This window comes from Hylobates moloch, unplaced genomic scaffold (assembly GCF_009828535.3).
Source record: "Hylobates moloch isolate HMO894 unplaced genomic scaffold, HMol_V3 SCAFFOLD_3, whole genome shotgun sequence".
In the NCBI taxonomy this organism is placed as follows: Eukaryota; Metazoa; Chordata; class Mammalia; order Primates; family Hylobatidae; genus Hylobates; species Hylobates moloch.
In genome coordinates, this window is record NW_026652278.1 from 157,533,294 (window position 1) to 157,551,909 (window position 18,616).

Here is an 18,616-nt window from a genome sequence, read left to right on the forward strand (position 1 = left end):
TTTCTTTTTTTCAGAGAAAAGACAGCAGAAAAAAAATGGAGAAACTAAAGAAGTAATGAATTTCTTATGACAAATAACTTCTAAGTAATTTCCAAAAGCTATAGGCAACCTTGCCTTTCTGGTACCTTTCATTCTTTTGGCCTTTTTATCTCTGTGAAAATCAACTTTTCTAAAAATAGCTTAATGAGGAAGAAGAAAATGGTAAAATTGTGCATTTCATCACATCACAGTCTAGATATGAAATCCATTTAACTCAAGTATTTAAAAGATTATCATTTGCACAGAAATAAAGTCAGACACTTTAAAATTCAAAATAAATGTTTTTGTGCTCCTTTTCCCCACCCCCTCCAGTCCCTGCATATTATATTCTTCATGCCTCACTGAACCACTAAAAAATGGGAAGTCAAAACTCTAGAAAAGCTCTTCACCGCAGCATATACTAGCAGCCAAATCACTAGAATGCCCATTCATTTCTTGTGAAATGCTACATTAATAATTTCTTAAACTGTCACTTCATACTAAAGGTAGCACTTCCACAGCTTTAAGCCCACTTGGGTTAGCAAACATGGTGGTTCTTTTTAATGCCCGAATGAATAGGCTGACCCATGGAGAAGTTTCGAACCAATATAGTCCTGGTCTGGGCTTTCCTGCCCTGGTTTCTTTGAAGACTGGCTCTCAAGAGTCACTCCCTAATCCTGGGGCCAGGGAATCCTCACATCAAGTACAGAGCGTGATATGATGTCTGTAGCTACTTCAGCAGAGCCACCACACACAGCAATTTGCTGATGCCAGGCCAAGCCTAAAATACTTAAAACACAGCTGTGGCTTTGGCCATCGTGAGCCCAGGTGGGCTCACAGAGTAGAGGAGCAGCGCCTTTGAGAAGAGCCACACAGATGGCTTCCAATCCAGATGCAGAGGTCAGCTGAAGGGTGTGGAAGAGTGTTGATGATAAACATCCTGGGACTGGGATGCATGTTCCCCTAGTGAGGAAATGTAAGAGAGACAGCAAAGGCAGGGAGATGAAGCATTTGGGGACTCGGAATGGAGAGTGCTGGATAATGGATTTTAGAGCTAGTGGGTGGTTTTTATGAGTTCTATTCCTGGGCCAGTTCTAAATGAATGAATGCCAGAGTACATGTGCTGGACGGTCTACCCAAACCACACAGACATCTGGAACTTCAGGGCAGTGGTGAATCCCAGCAGTGACATGGCTACTTTTAAAATACTCAAGTTCAATAGGACCCCACAAAGTTCTTTGCTGTTCAAGTATTTGATGCTCTGTACATATTAAGAACATAGAACCATCTCCTCATTACACTTTTCAGTTCCCAGGAAAGTGTGTCTTTGTCTTCTCATGGACTTAAGTGTAATCACTTTACTGGATAATTATAGAAGGGAACAGAAGACACAGGAAAGAGTTTAGAACTTGCTGATGTTCCCACAGCTCATGATACTTGCGAAAAGACCTAGATATTTTTTCACTTTTTATTGGCCGCTTCAATTCTTTGTATTGCTGAGTCTCTGAAGGCTTGATTTTTGCCTATGGATAAGAAAGTTTTGGGATCTGATTTTTAGTTTTAAAAGGTTTATTGTCTATTCATAGATACTTGTTTTATCTGCTTGTTACAGTGCCACCTGCTGTTGAAGTTTCTTTTGACAGCTATCCCTATGTTTACCTCATGTGAATAAAGGAAAACATCCTGGATGTACAGCAAAGTTTGAGTAAAAGAGTGAGATATTAGATCATTGCTAGCTGCTTACTCTTATTTCAGAAATAAAAATTTGAACTATCTCTTCTCAATGGTAAATATTTGGGGGAATTAAATATACATTACTATAAAATATTTTGCTATTGTTTATTGAACACCTACCTGTTATAGATGTCACTTGTTTACATGTGTTTGAAATAACATACAGTATCAGTGTGCATTAAGGTTTGTGTAAGAAATTGGCAATTAGTTTACTACTAAAATTTTGCATAAAGACTTTCTTAGGGGACAAATGTAGAGATGAAAGCAAATTTTTTTAAAAATCCACCTGTGGTATTTATTGACTGTAGAGTTGACAGCACTGAAGTAGGCAAATTGGACTAACCTAAATCTGCCAAATATAACTTCAACCAAGTGGTTTTTTTTGTTTGTTTTTTTGTTTGGTTTTTTTTTTTTTTTTTTGCTTTTAACTTTCTCATTTTGATAGAATTCTTTTACCAAAAATTGGCTACGAATGAGAGGACTGAGAACTGATGTCGAAACGTTTTTCTCTTAATATTTCTTGATCCGTTAAAAACAAAATATGGCTCCTGGAAGTCAGACAAAATTTCCATCAGGATTTGTAAACTGGTTGGGATCACCTTATGTGAAACTAAATGAGACAGTGAAATGGGCGAGCATACTTTACTGACTTAGCGCTTGGTCCGGAATGAACTGCTGGCACCACACTTCGGGCTGCTGACGTGTGCCCGTTCCCTGGGTGTTCTCTGTAGCTGGCCTAAGTGCCAAGCGATGCTCACAAGCTGAGCTCACTCCCGGAATGCACGTTCCTGGCCGTTCCCGCTCTGAAGGTGTCGCTTCTCTCTCTCCCCCCAGGGACCCTCTGAAGATCCAGCAACTCCAGAACCAAATCCGACTGGAGCAGGAGGCCGGCGCTCGGCAGCCTCCGCCAGCCCCGCGCAGCGCGCCGCCCTCGCCCCCCTTCCCGCCGCCGCCCGCCTTCCCCGAGCTCGCGGCCTGCACGCCGCCCGCGTCCCCGGAGCCCATGAGCGCGCTGGCCTCTCGCTCCGCCCCCGCCATGCAGTCCTCCGGCTCCTTCAACTACGCGCGCCCCAAGCAGTTCATCGCCGCGCAGAACCTCGGGCCCGCGTCGGGCCACGGCACGCCGGCCTCCAGCCCCAGCTCGTCCAGCCTCCCGTCGCCCATGTCCCCGACGCCGAGGCAGTTCGGCCGCGCGCCCGTGCCGCCCTTCGCGCAGCCCTTCGGCACCGAGCCCGACGCCCCGTGGGGCTCCTCCTCCCCGTCGCCCCCGCCCCCACCGCCCCCGGTCTTCAGCCCTACTGCTGCCTTCCCGGTGCCCGACGTGTTCCCACTGCCGCCGCCACCACCGCCTCTCCCGAGCCCGGGGCAGGCGTCCCACTGCTCGTCGCCTGCCACCCGCTTCGGCCACAGCCAGACGCCCGCGGCCTTCCTCAGCGCTCTGCTGCCCTCGCAGCCGCCGCCGGCGGCCGTCAACGCCCTGGGGCTGCCCAAGGGTGTCACCCCCGCGTGAGTAACCGCCGCAGTCCTCCGCCTCCCTGCCCCTCCGCCTCGGGTCGTCCTGGGACTCCCACATCGCCATACACGCGCTCCCATCAGCCTGCAACCCAGAGCGCCCCAGTAGCATTTCACACATTTCCCTCCGTGCGATGTAAAAATTCTTAAGGGCAATTTGACTCAGTGATACTTGCGTAGCCACTTAACATTATCAAAATCAGAACTTTTTCGTCTGAGTTAATATGAGATTCTCATCAGGAACTATTCAAAATCTGTGCAGTGCCCTCTCAATCATTATGACGGGGGGGGGGCATTAGCTACCATTTATTGAGCACTGTGCTAAGCAACTTGCATGTATTATTTCATTTGATACAACATTCCTAAGAGGTAGCATTGCCCCAGTTGAACTAATGAGGAGTCTAGGAGTTAAATAAATTGCCCAGGGTCACATAGCCACTAAACGGAGGCGTGAATCCATGCTCTCACCACCAGACTAGGTGTTTTATTATAATATTTCATGCCAGCATTACAATGGATGTGAAGGAGTTTGGTTATTAAGTATATACTTAGTGTTTTTGAAAAACCCAAATTAACAGATTTAAGAAATAAGCGTTTGTGTAAATCTAGTGATTGACTGGAAGGGGGCAAAAGCATGTAAATGTCTTTATGTTTTGATGTACAGAAATGAGGGTGTATGCAACCTAGTGGAGAAATTATGATGCCAGTTTTGTCCCTGGCCTGTGATCTCGAGATACATTACGTGCCTCCTCTCTGTTTGCAGGTGATCTAATATGTCTCTCCTTACATCACAGTGATGATGTGGCAGCCCTATGAGGTCTTTAAAATGGAAAATGTTTGAGGATAAATAACACCTACAGAAGTACAGCAAAATCCTCAAAAAAAAAATACAGTACAGGTGTTTGGCATGTTTGGTTGAAGAGTAAAATGAGTAAACGGTAGTACTTACTCATTTTACTGAAGATTTCAAAAATGAGGAAGTGCTCGCAAAGGTTAAGCCAGCACCCATATCTCAACTCTTCCTGCTGAAATCCTACTTCAGAGTTTGCCAGAAGCATACTATTGTTCAGAGAGAAAAAGAAGGAAACTCTACTAAAGAGTAAAAAGGAGAAGATCTTAGAATTCAAGTTATTTTCATTCATCTATAAAAGTGTTCCATTGCTAGGATACACTAATGCCACCTTAAAGGCAAGCATTGCTATGTCGGGCCTCGACAAAGGTGTACCAGGCAGCTTCAGTTAGCAATGCTTCTTTTGTTGGGCACTTCCTAAATGTTGATTACATGAGTTTGAAATCTAGCTTCTTCTCAAATCCTTATTGGACGAAACACAGTCAAATGAATATGTAAAGAAACAAGTCCAATGAAGGAGCCAAATATAGTAATGATGTGATAATGGACTTCTGTTAAAAGTTGTCAGTCAACTTGTCTGAGAAGAACCTTTGTCTTTCTCCCCTGATTTTTCTCTTTGAGCTTTTATTTAGCTGTTAGAAAAGGAAGTGTATTATCTTGGTACAAAGAAGCTATTAGACCCAAAGAGCCAGAATTTGTTGCATGACACTTTTTCATCCTCTCTCATTAAAGGGTACCAAGTCTTGCTCCCCAGGAAGAGGAGTACTGTGTAAATAATCTGTTCGAATATTTCTCATATAGAATTTGATCAAAGATTAGTTTTTCAAAGGTGGTGATGATTGTGTCATTTATCATTTTTAGTAGAAACAGCAGTTTGTGCTGATCAGTGACTTTGAAACCTTAAGAAGATAAGCAGTTTTGAGGGCTTACCTCAAGTAACAGGAGCACTTGCTTCTTGTCACCATCTATCACAGTGACTCATTTTATGGAGTCAAAATAGCTTATAATTGTTACCACAAGAGTCCAGTCATTCCTGCCATTTCTTAAAAATTAATGGAGAAGTCATGCTGATTTTGTGGCCATGGAAAACCACCCAAAGATAGTTAAGTGCTATGACATGGAAGTGGCAATACCAGACTACAGATTTTTAGCTCCGTGCCTGCTCAGTAAGCCATTATTATGTGGTTACCGTTTTGTCCTCAAGGAATTTTCCTGTTGCTAAATCACACACACTTGAAGAATTCATTATTTTGGTTTGATAAATGTGTCTTTTGAAACATGTTTTTCCTCTGGCATACTATGGGATCTGTCATTTGCATTCTGAATTAAAAACAAAAATGTTACTATTTTTGTTTATCATCATAATCCAAATAATTTGCCAAAGATTGAGTGTCCCTATCAGGGCTGACATGACTTTGGCATCCTGGAACTTGCAGGAACTGCCAAGTTATCATAAGATGTATATATTCAGTTTCACTTATAAGTGTTATTTCTTTAGCTGGATGGTTTTGCCATATATATCAAGTACCAACAAATAGACTGATTATATATAACGCAATGAAGTAGAAATTCATTAGGTTTTTTTCACTTGCCTTGTTTTTCCAATATCTTAGTTTTCTTTTCTTTTTTTTTTTTTTTTTCTGAGACAGTAGTCTTGTTCTGTTGTCCAAGCTGGAATGCAGTGGTGCAATTGCAGCTCACTGCCACCTCCGCCTCTGGGTTCCAATAATTCATGCCTCAGCCACCTAAATAGCTGGGATTACAGGTGTGAGCCACCACGCCCGTTCAGTTTTTGTATTTTTAGTAGAGAAGGGGTTTCACCATGATGGCCAGGCTGGTCTCAAACTTCTGACCTCAGGTGATCCGCCTGCCTTGGCCTCTCAAAGTGCTGAGATTACAGGCCTGAGCCATTGTGCCCAGCCCCTCTTAGTTTTCTTAATCATCACTTGTATACTTGCTGTTGTATTCTGTTTCACACTTCTTATTTTCACCTGTAGACAGGAAGGTTAGTAAGTACTGTTTCTAAACAGTTGGTGGAGATAAGGTTCTGTTTCTCATATGTTTGGGTAGCAGAGGTCAAAGCAGGGAACAAAGGTCATGGATGTCAGTGATAAACCACAAAGCCGAGGCAAAAGACAGTAAATCTGGGGAAGAAAGGCATTTGAGGAACTGTATGTATAGAAGTTCCCCAGACCACAGTCAACCAACTGCATGCTGTTCTGTGAGCTGGAGAGAGGTTGACTACGGTCTGGGGGACTTCTATACATACAGTTCCTCAAATGCCTTTCTTCCTTTATGCTACATCTTCCCCAAATTTACTGGGGTCACTGGCAAAGAAAATATTGCCCTGCACAAAGCTGTCGACAGATACAAATATTAAGTTGACAAACTCTTTTAGATGGAGGCAGTAAGGAGAGCATGCCTTAGAGGTATCTGTTTGCACTTTTATAAAATTAATGTATTCTACTCCCCTCACTATTGCTGGTAAGTTGGTGTTACAGCCTCCATTGCTGTAACCATGTTTCTCCACATAGTAAATCAGCCCTAAGACATGGAAGAAACCCAGAAGATTTGGCAGTGCCGACAGGCATAGTGTGGCAGTTCTGCTCTGCTGGTCTCTGAGCGGCCACACTAAGTCTGAAGGGTGAATCAGATCAGACCCATCCCTGGAACCAGACTGGCACTGTTTCTTTTGCCATCTTCACATTCTTGGAATCTGTGCTCATAAGGGAGTGCCACATAGCCACAGTGCCACAATGTTGTATGCTTTTAACTGCCTGTTTTATATAAGCAGGGCTTTGGTTTGAAATGTTGTCCCATGTTTGTCACAAAGAAGAGCATGTGTCAATAAGAGCTTTTACACAGACGTACTAATGAGAGCTTATATTATATAGGCCCACAGCTCCTTATGGACATTATCTCATTGTCCGCTCTTTCTCCCTGATAGGAAACGGGTAGGTGGGGACACTGTCATCATTGTTACTCAAGAGGTGACGGGATTTCCCAGGGTTCTGGAAGAAATGCCTGAGCAAGGAGAGAATAGCGTGACTTAGGTTCATCTCGAATAACTCTAATGTCTAACATTTCTTGATTAAAGAAAACTGTTGTAGAAGCAGCAAATCAGAATCCCCCCGAGTCAAGGAAAACTTTGTAACAAATTTAGTTGTACTTTAAGATTCATGACACAGGGCATTTTAAACAGTTTTCAAGTCAAGACGGTGGTTAGATAGTAACCAGTGAAAAAGAATCCAACAGGTACAAGCTGCAATGTACTTTGCAGACATCTCATCATACTTATCTTTCTCCTATTTTTTAGGAAACAGATAGCAAGGGGCTTTTCATTCTCTGACCTGAAGGGGTTGGAGGTGTTATTACTGGGCTCATTAGGGTCCAGTATCTTATCAAGTTGTATCCAATCCTGGGCAAGTATTTACCAACAAATTAGTAGGCGAGGCCTCCAGGATCTGCTGCGACTGGGTTATTCTGTTGAAATGTCTCTACCCCTGGGGCAGCTCAAAATCAGACCTGTACGGCTGTGTACCAGGTTGTACAGAATGAATGAACAGAAGTAACCCGAGGCCAGTGGGATCACGAGGTCAGGAGATCGAGATCATCCTGGCCAACATGGTGAAACTCCATCTCTACTAAAATACAAAAAATTAGCCGGGCGTGGTGGTGCACGCCTGTAGTCCCAGCTACTGAGGAGGGCTGAGGCAGGGGACTCGCTTGAACGCAGCGGGTGGAGGTTGCAGTGAGCTGAGATTGCGCCATTGCATTCCAGCCTCGTGACAGAGCAAAACTCTGTCTCAAAAAAAAAAGTGACCCATGTGCCTTTGTCATTTTCTTTTTTAAAGAACCCAAAATATAATGTGAGGAGAATTTGATATTAGAATAAAGTTATCTATTTTCCTTTATGAGCTTAAGGTACCCATCTTTTGTACTTTAACAGCCCTTGCTTCACCATAAAATTCAGTAAAAGGAAAATAGAATTGATATACAAAAACTCAGTTTGTATATCTTGGGCTCTTTTATATATTAATGCATTACATTCTTGAATATAAGTGATATTTAAATGCCAACATGTTAATGAGTTTGCTCACTCTGAAATTTTGTGGAATTTAGTTACCATCAGATTTCACTGAATGTGAGAAGAGTAGAATAAGAGGACTTGTAATAGTTAAATTCTCTGGTTGATTCTGATACCTTATCTCTTACATCAGTATTGTGCTCTGGAAATTTGAGTTTCTGAAATCTGCTCACAGAATTGACCTGCAATAGCATATCAAGGGAAGGTTGCTTTCAAGATTATTCAGTAGCCAAAAAAAGAGACCTCTTGGGATTTGGTGGTGATCGAATCTGGAAAACTTTACCTTCCAGATGCTTGCGTATATGTTTGAGATGTTTTTATCCTAACCACATGAATATTATTTTTAAATGACAAATGACTTACTGTTAAAGCTGGAGTAAACAGATCAGTAATGTTTTTTGTGCAATTGGGCTGAGTGTGTATACAATGAAGTATTTAGTGCAGGAGGCCTGTTACGAATTGTTTATTGGTTAAGGTTTGCCTCTGAGTATGGATTTTTGTGAAGGGTTTTGGTTTTGGTAACTACTAACTTTGAATACTATTTTATTTTTTTAATTATGCAAACCATCAAAAAAAGGAGATTACCTCTTTGTCACCACTCTTTTTATTTCCTAATGAGTTGCTACTCTTCATTTATCAAAAGAAGGTGCCACTTCAGGGAGCAGAACTACAACCATCTTACATTAAACTCTAACATAGCATTAGTTTTATAGGAAAACAAACTCAGTTGCCAAATTTTCCCCTCAAAACTTATAATTGCTTTTCTTTCCTCACGCCTCCCCTTTCAAAATACTCCACTTTTATTTCTAACTCTCACCTTGCATGCTACCCCTAAACCCTGTCCTCAACTTTAAACACAATTTCGTAAAGTGTTTCTGAATTACATTGGTCCAGTGAGATGCTCTGAAAAAGAGAAGAGGTTCCATATTAGAATAAGTGTGAGAAAACTGTATTCCATACCTCTTTCCTCAGGGTTCACAGTGCCCATCTGTTGGCCCAGCCAGGCTGGTTCTGGTCACAGGACCTCTGCACTGCCAAGCTCTCCCTGTAGGTCTCACATAGCCAGCCACTTCCTATGGTTTAGGCCACCACTGTAGAGTCACCTCCTCAGAAGTCTGATGGACCACACCGTCTGATACAGTCATCTACTCATACTTCTGTCCTTTCATTGCGTTTACCACCTCCTGATATGTCTTGCCTTCGAACATTCTTCTATCTCTTTCTGCCATATCCACCATAAAAATACAATTTTTCTAACTATCGTGACCTAGTTCAACATGGTATTTCTAGCACCTAGAACAGAGTTGAACACTGAGAAGGCAATCAGTAAGGGTTATTTGCACATTCTTGGAAATTCTGGTCAAGAATTCTTGGCATCTTTTTAAACTCCTTCCCCTCTTCCATTCTGTTTATCTCAGCCAATCTTGTCTCTGTGACTTACTTCCATCCTGAATATTTTCTGTTTGCCACTTCAGATCCACTCTTACTACACCAAGCGCTGTTCTAAGTGTTTAGTACACATTAGTTCATGTAGTTTACCCCGTGATCCCATGAGATACAAGCTGTTAATACCCACATTTTACAAAGGAGGAAACTGAGACATATGGTCATTAGGTCACTAGCCCAAACCACACAGCTTTTAAGTGGTTAAAACAAAACAAACAAAGAAACAGGTTCCCACGTCTGTTTCTTTATTCATGTTGACTCTGAATTTCTTCTTCTTCTCCACGCTACTTGTCTACATCCTTGTCATCTTTCAAGGGCTTATAACTTGCCTCTTTCATGGAGTCTTCTGCAGTCATTCTAGCCAGCACTGTTTTCTGTTTCTTTTTATTCCCATTGCATCTAGAATTGGTACCACATGGTTTGTTCCTTAACTTATTCCCCAACTTGGTCATTAGCCTTTGTGATCAAGGACCATCCTTTAGGATGTGGGGGGCGAGTTCTTTGCCATCTCACTTAAATAATGTTGAGTGCTTGCTTTGGCAGTGTGAATACTAAAATTGGAATGATACAGAGAAGATTAGCATGGCCTCTATGCAAGGATGACACACAAAGTCATGAAGTCCTCTGTATTTTTAAACCATATAGCTTCTATGAAACTGCCATTTTTGTAAGTTAAAATTTTCAAATATTAATCATTGTAAATAATTGCCCACTGGAATCTTTTCTTATTCCCCCTCAAGTTTCAATTTCAAGCACTGACTGCTAAGATTGGCATGTCTCCAGTCACGTACATTTGCAAAAAGTCAGATTTGCAATGTAATATGTCATGGAGCTCATGCTTGTTGAAGAGAATCTTTGATAGGCTGGACACATGCATTTTAGTAGGAGGCAGAGGTGGCCTAACAGCTAACTCTAGGTTCAGGATCTAATTTTCATAGCCTTCAAGGATGAATGCAGTATAAACTGTGTAGTAGATTGTGATGATCATTCCAACTACGGAGGCAAGTATTTGTACATGCTATCTACAAGGCACCAAATAATGCATGTGTCACCATTGCTATAAATTGTCCTCTTCCAGGACCTAACTATTTGGGTAAAGAACCTACAGTTCCATCACCACCTATGTATGTATGTACAAACATACATTAGTCCAAATTCTAATTTTCTCCCATTTATCTTTGTGGAAAAACAGATAAGAAAGATCAGTAAAGGAAGATATAAGCAATTAATGTTACAGTTCTTCAATATACTAATTTGAATTACATGTACTAAGAAGCAAAAACTATTAGTGTTGAGACTATCATGATGAAGCTTTTGGTTTTTTAAATATATTTTCATTTTTATGCATAAAATCTTAATAATACATAGAATTCCATGATGTCATCAGGCACTAACAATCACTTACCTTAGAAACCAACTCTTTTTTTCTAGGCTTAACAGGGTTTGTATTGATGTATTGGCCTAGCACTGGGCCCTGCTAGATGCTCAATAAATATTTGTCTAATCACTATTAGACATTTTAAAATATCTTTTGGCTGGGAACAGTGGCTCACGCCTGTAATTCCAGCTCTTTGAAAGGCCAAAGCAGGAGGATCACTTGAGCCCAAGAGTTTGAGAGCAGCCTGGGCAACATAGGGAGAACCTATCCCTACAAGAAATGGACATTTAGCCAGGCACAGTGGTATGCACCTGTGGTCCCAGCTACTTGGAGGATGACGCAGGAGGACTGCTTGAGCCTCCTAGGATGTCAAGGCTGCAGGCAGCTGTGATCACACCACTGCATTCCAGCCTGGGCGACAGAGTAAAACCCAGTCTATAAAAAGAAAAAACATATTTCAGCTGATTGATTTTTATTTCTGTGCTAATTGTTTAGAACCAAGAAAACATGAGTACCTTAAATTCTGTAAGTAAAGAGGAAAATGTCTTTAACATTGTGGGAAATTAGGAATTAACTAACTGCCCTTAATACTGGTAATCTTGGTATGTTGAGGGAAGTGACTTGTTAAAAGATAGAGGCTGGGTATGGTGGCCCATGCCTGTAATCCCAGCACTTTGGGAGGCTGAGGCGGGCAGATCACGAGGTCAGGAGTTCAAGACCAGTCTGACCAACATGTTGAAACCCCGTCTCTACTAAAAATACAAAAATTAGCCAGGCATGGTGGCGCATGCCTGTAATCCTAGCTACTCAGGAGGTTGAGGCAGGAGAACTGCTTGAACCCGGGAGGCAGAGATTGCAGTGAGCCGAGATGGTGCCACTGCACTCCAGCCTAGGCAACAGAGTGAGACTCCATCTCAAAAAAAAAAAAAAAAAAAAAGTAGAATAATCAGTTTTTACTTGAGCCAAAGACTAATTGTAATTGTACCCTTTGAAAGGATAAATTACCCTTGTGGCAGGGACACAAACCAAGGTGACAACTGTATGGAATGTTCCAGAGCAGTTGTTCTAAGTCCCTTTAAGAGTCAAATATACTGAGAAATGCTTCCCAAGGAACAGGACTTATTCTACAGTGAATAGACAGGTATTTTCTTGTCCAAGGGAACTTGTGGCTGACTTTTAAAAACCAGTTCTCTGCTCCTCCGATTGAGATGACCTGTTCTGACCTTGATGGTCCCCCTGTCCCCCCTTTCTTTCTCATTTGTGCTGAGAACACAGCTCTCAGTGTAGTCTACCTGCAGAAACGCAGTGGTGCCTTCTGTCATCGAAGGCTGCTCATCAGCACATAGTTGTGCAATGGTTTACATCGCACAGGCTTACAGTAATAATGGGAACGTGTGTGTTCCCAGTCCTTGCTGATGTAACAGAGAGCAGGCTGTCTTCAGTTTGCCTTTAAGATGACTTCAAAACCTAGCTCTTCTAGTTCTCAGATGTAAGGCTGTAGTCAAATGCAGAGAACTTCACTTCCAAAATTGTGTAATTTTTACTTGTCCTGAGCCTGACTTTTTACATATGGTCTGATTTCACATGGCTCTGGCACAAGTTTTCTTGACCGAGGAGGGGAGGGGAGAGAGAAATCAGAAGTAGAGATAGACAGTACATCCATTCACTCATTTCAGAAATATTATTTGAGTGTCTGTTAACAGCACTGTGATTAACAAAGGAGCCATGGTAAGGGAGAGACAATATGAAAAAACAATAGTAGAGTGACAGATGCTATCAAGAAAACAAACATGATAGATGCTATCAAGAAAACAATTAATGGGACAGGCTTAGTCAGGGACATCCTTTCCAAGGAGTCATTAAGCTGAAGACTGATGATAACCCCAGATAAAGGAGTAGGAGGGGAGAGAGGTTCCAGGCTTAGGAAAACTAGCAAACTATGCACGTGTTTGTTAAAGGATTGCATGGTACTAGAAATTGAAGTTATAAATAATTCCTATGGTTCTTACTGTCTCAGGGTCTCCCTAAATATCAAAATCAGTTTGTAAAGTCTAGTGTTACCTTATTTGAACTTCAGGGCAAATGACTAAAAGGGACAAACCTAGAATAGCAGGTTTTAATCAGTTAGCATATTTTCCACTGTAGGTATCAGAAGACTCAACTACAAGGAGATTCCATGCACAGGATTTATTGACTTATTAAACAAGTCTGGGGTAGGGCATTTCCATGGTAGGTTAAGACAGTGTCCCCAAAACATTATCAGGGCCCAGGTACTCTCCATCTTTTCAGTCTGTCATCATTGGCACATATGGGTTCTCCTCTTACAGTTATGGAGTGAACAATGCCGCTTTTGACATTGCATTTCTGACACAGTGATATCCAGTGAAAGAAGAGGGGCATTTCTTCCTTCTGTTTCTTTTCAGAGATGAGAGAATTTTAACTAGAGTACCTCCACCCTCTCACTCCCCCAATCTCATTGGCCCAGGCTGTATCGCATGCCTTTGGCCAAACTAATCACTCTCGAGGGGATTGAGACCATTTAAATTGGCGTACATTAATTACCCCCTGACTCTGGGGAGGGGGATAACGTTTCTATAAGCACATTGAAGGGTGAACACTCAGCAAAATTTGGAAAAATTCAGCAAGGAAACAAAGGGGAGTGGCCAAGAGGAAAGAACGGCTGTTGGGAAGACCAGGAGCACAGGCCTCTGGAGTGCATGGCATCATGACTTAGGAGGGACGGTGGCAGAGGCTTTACAGGATCCTCAGCGTTTCTGCTGCATACTTAGTGACTGTTTTGTTCCCAGCACTGGTGGGTGAAACGGTGAACCCAGTGTTTAGGTACATTCTTAGCCTTACTTGTGCTTTCTACTGTTATCAGTGAAGTGACATGAGGCACACAGTGCCTTGATGCTTTGGCAGTAAAGTTTTTGTTGTTTATTTTGTGTGTGTGTGTGTGTGTGTGTGTGTGTGTGTGTGTGTGTGTGTGGTTTTTTTTTAGATGGAGTCTTGCTCTGTCACCCAGGCTGGAGTGCAGTGGCACAACCTCAGCTCACTGCAACCTCTGCCTCCAGTGTTCAAGCAATTCTCATACCCCAACCTCCCAAGTAGCTCGGACTACAGGCGCCCACTACAACACCCAGCTAATTTTTGTATTTTTAGTAGAGACGGGGTTTTACCATGTTGGCCAAGCTGGTCTCGAACTCCTGACCTCAGGGGATTCACCCACCTTGGTCTCCCAAAGTGCTGGGAATACAGACATGAGCCACCACACCCGGCCTGCAGTAAACTTTTTAAACTTAGAAATATCTTATCATGAACTATGTAATATAAATAAGGAACTATATACAATTTATATGTATACCTTAATAAAATGAAATTCTTATCCATTTCTAGTACCCTTGAAGCCCCCATGTGACCCTCCCCAATTGCATCCACTACTCTCCCTGAGAGGTAACTGCTACCCTGAATTTCTGAGTTAATCATTCTCTTCTCTTCATGGTTTTACCATGTATATATGCTCCCCTCAGTTTCTTTCTAAAACTTTTGCATGTATCACCTAGAGAACTTGTTAAAACACAGATTGCTGGGCCCCAACTCTGAATTTGTGATTCAGTAGGTCTGGAGTGATGCCAAAAATCTGCATTTCTAACAACTTCAGGTCATGCTAATGCTGCTCGTCCAGGGACCACACCTTGAGAACCACTGCTGTAGTAGGGGACTGTTTTGCTTTTGCCTGTTTATAAATACAAGTATATCATATATATGCTTCTGTGACTTGCTTTTTTTCACTGGAACTTTGTTTTTGAAGTTCAGCTTTGTTGATATGGGTAGTGATAGGTCAATTCATTTCCCCATTGCTTAGTATTCTATTTCTCATTAATTTTTGTCCACTGCCCTATGAGGGAAAAGGAAGAAAAATAGGAAGCAACTTGCTTAAGGCACCAACAGAAGTGATTCTGCACCCCTCAAGCATCCAGCACCAATGACCCTTGGCTCACACAGCTCAGGTCATTGTTGCTGCCTTTGGAAGGGAAGAGGCAGTGAGATATCACCTGTCCTAAGAGCCCTGGGCTCACCAGAAGTTCAGGAGGCTTTGGGACACCAGGCACAGCAGGACCTGCAGACCTCCCAGAGCCCTCTTATATAAAATAGACCTCAAATAACATTGGCCTACCCTAATCAAATCAGGATATAAGGGGATGGAAGGGAAGGTAACAAACTTAATATTGATTTCAAATGGGCTAGGCACTGTTGTTGAATAAGGATTACAAAGCACTAGAAAACTGAATAAAAGTATGATAGAAATACGTTCTCTTTCAACCTCTCAACATTCATATGTGGTATATATTTTTTTAAAACTTGCCCAAGGTCACAAACTTAATACGAGATAGAGTCAGATTTTAAACCTAGGTCTACTTACAAATCATATTCTTTCACTTCATGCTGCTGCCTCGCTAAGACTAAAATGTAGGCCTTCCCCATCCTTGGCATCTACCTACCCACTAAGGCATACACCCCTAATGTATGTGAACCTTCTCTGAAACCTGGATCCAATTAGCGTTACCTGAACCAGCTTTCATGGTTCTTTCCATAATAGTTGCAATAGATGTAGCATAAAAAAGAGTGGCAGTGACATGCTGACACCTTGCACTGTCTTTGTTGGACTTGAACATTTGACTCGGATTTATATGCCTGACGACTAAGTATACTGCCTTGTGTTTTTGTCCTGCAGGGGATTTCCAAAGAAGGCCAGTAGAACTGCTAGAATAGCCTCTGATGAGGAAATTCAAGGCACAAAGGATGCTGTTATTCAAGACCTGGAACGAAAACTTCGCTTCAAGGAGGACCTCCTGAACAACGGCCAGCCGGTACTGATAGATTTGGGACCTGGACTTGGAATATTAGCTACCCACAAACCTTTCCTCCTTTCTCTAAGACTTAGGTTCTTGATGTTTGTCCACAACATCATCATCATCATTATCATCATTATTATTATTATTATTGAGACAGGGTCACACTTTGTCACCCATGCTGGAGTGCAGTGGTGTGATCACAGCTCACTGCATCCTTGACCTCCCAGGCCCAGACAATCCTGTGACCTCAACTTCCTGGGTAGCTGGAACCACAGGCATAAGCCACCATGCCTGGCTAACTTTTTATTTTTGTAAAGACAGAGTCTCCCTATGTTACCTAGGCTGGTTTCAAACTCCAGAGCTCAGGCAATCTGCCCGCCTCGGCCTCCCAAAGTGCTGGAATTACAGATGTGAGCCAGTGCACACAGCCACGTTATTTTATTACCCTTGAATCTCAACATTTCTGTTGATATTAGGATTTGAATCCAGAGACAAAAGAGAAAATGAAAGGCATTCCTTCTATTCAGTCTTCACTGCTTTCTCCTATGCATAAAACCTTTCTAAGAGTGAAGAGAGTAAGTGGGAAAGAAAGGAAGAAGGAAGGGCAGATATCTGGTTGGGAGTGGAACAAATGAGCAATGCCAATGGTATTAAAAAAAAAAAAAAAAAGGAACACAGGGATTCCATTCTGGCTGATAGGGTTGGGGAGGGATGGAGAAGGTGTGCTTTGGAATGGTTTGTATCTATCCAGAAACAGCCAACTGCAATTAAAGTATCAAAAAGAATTTCTTTTCCATGGTGTGTACTGCTTATACACACACACAAAAATCTACTGGAGAAACCACTGGGGAAGTTCTGTTCTTTTCTCCCAGACTACTACTAGATATTAATTCAGCATCTGAAAGAGTAAAGGCTGTTCCAAAATCTTGTTCTGGTATGTTAGAGCAAGACAACTAAACTGTAGGAAAAAATAATTATTTTACAGCTGCAGAACTGCAGAGTACCTAAATAGATTTGGTAAAATATATAGGTAAGATGTTTTCTCCACTGGATTTAAGTCTTTCCTCATCAGTTTTTGTTTTTTTTTTTCAACTCTTTTGTTGATGCTATTCTTTTAAAATACTCTTTTCTTTTTAAAATACTATTTCCAGAATATTTTAAGGTGATGGGAAAAGCAAATCTAGAAAATAAGATTTACCAGGTAAAGGAGAGGAACCTTCTGTAGCTTTATTAAGGAATTATCACCGGAAAAATTTGCCTGGCTCTTAAATACAAGGATCTTTTTGTATAAAATCTCCCTTTCAGACACCTTTTTCAGAGTAGAAAGCTCTCTATAATTATGTTTTCTGAGAATTTTAATTATTAAACATTGGTAAGTAAAACTGTGAGAACAGACCACACTTGAAAGCTGGAGAGCAGAGGAGGGGTGCTGAATGCTGATTTTAGTTATTAGGGTATCTTAATCTGATTAAGAAAGATTAAAATTTGAATGAAGTTTTGTGCTAGTTACTCATTTCAGTGAGTATAGAAGATTTTCACAAGAGGAAAATATTTTATCCCTGAAATAAGTGATTGCATGTGTAAATGTACATACTCTGGAAGTTTTCCCTGGCTCTGTCAACTAAAGCCTTTAAAAGATGAAAATAAATACATATGGGAACTTTTTCAAGCCAGGTAAAGCATCACTCCAGCTTTTTTTTTTTTTCTTTTTGGCTATTTATGTCAATGATCCTTATGAACTAAGATTCTCTTGGTTAAGGTAAGACTTCCATAAGCTATCGGTCAACTCACATTATATATATTGTATATATATTTATATTCATCTGTTTAGCAGTGAATAACATTCACAATAAGTTCCACAGGTATCCACATTTGAGAGCTTAAAATGACAAGTAAGTTTTCCCTTTTTAGAAAATGGGATTCTCAACCAACTTTTTCCTAATATTATATATTATTCTCTTTCTTATCTTTGGTGTCTGTAGACAAGGGCTTTTATAGCCAGATGGCATAGTGACTTAGAAACAAAACTGTGAAGTATATTTGGCTTCTAGTGGTAGCAGGTGCATTCTGGTGAAGGAATAGATATGAAATTGATATTTCTGCTTATAAGGAACAGAGTGCAAATCACTCCAGGCCTGCCTTTGATGTGTTACAATTCTCCATGAAAAGATTAGGAAAGCTTTTTAAGAGCTCAGGTATTTAAGACTCTCTTTGAAAGTTGAATTCACTGATTTTTTAATAGGTGTGAGAAAATTAATTTAATAACATAGTGGACTCAGATGCTTCATGCAGCCCTCAGACTCCTACCTCTGCCTCTTCTTGTCCTCTGACCTTTAAAGTGAAATAATTTGAACTGCAGGACTATTTGTCATTTGGCACTTGACTCGTTTCACTTCCCGGTTTCAGATGGGATTGAGACCAGCAATTCTGGAAATTGTAAATTTACCCAACATATTTTCCTGATTAGAGAGCTTCCAATCAAATCTGCATTTATATTTAGAAGTTTGGAAGTTTATCTGAAATAATTTCTGTACATTTTTTAGATTCTGCCTTACCAATTATTCTCTATTTCTAATCAAACACTTGCTTATAAAATGCCCCGATGAGGCAGGTGGTGTCTGAAAGTTCCTTCCAGACCTGTAAGTCTAAGGCACTTTAGAATGAGTATTCAAGAGCAGGTATCACCCCAATAGTCACACAAAAATGCCGGCATTTCTTATGTATAAGAATGGCAT

General features: G+C 41.3%; 1 protein-coding gene and 1 non-coding gene across 2 annotated transcripts in view; both read left to right on the forward strand.

Annotated features, from left to right (window-relative positions):
• The window catches only part of PALLD (palladin, cytoskeletal associated protein), a 439,505-nt gene that overhangs the window by 386,017 nt on the left and 34,872 nt on the right, over positions 1–18,616 (forward strand). The window contains exons 10-11 of the mRNA XM_032174072.1: positions 2,587–3,258; positions 15,761–15,896. Of these exons, the coding sequence (XP_032029963.1) occupies positions 2,587–3,258; positions 15,761–15,896 (808 nt within the window). The remainder of the gene's footprint in view (positions 1–2,586; positions 3,259–15,760; positions 15,897–18,616) is intronic.
• Positions 10,177–10,281, forward strand: LOC116466115 (U6 spliceosomal RNA). Its single transcript, XR_004247371.1, has one exon. It is a non-coding gene; the product is annotated as a U6 spliceosomal RNA (small nuclear RNA).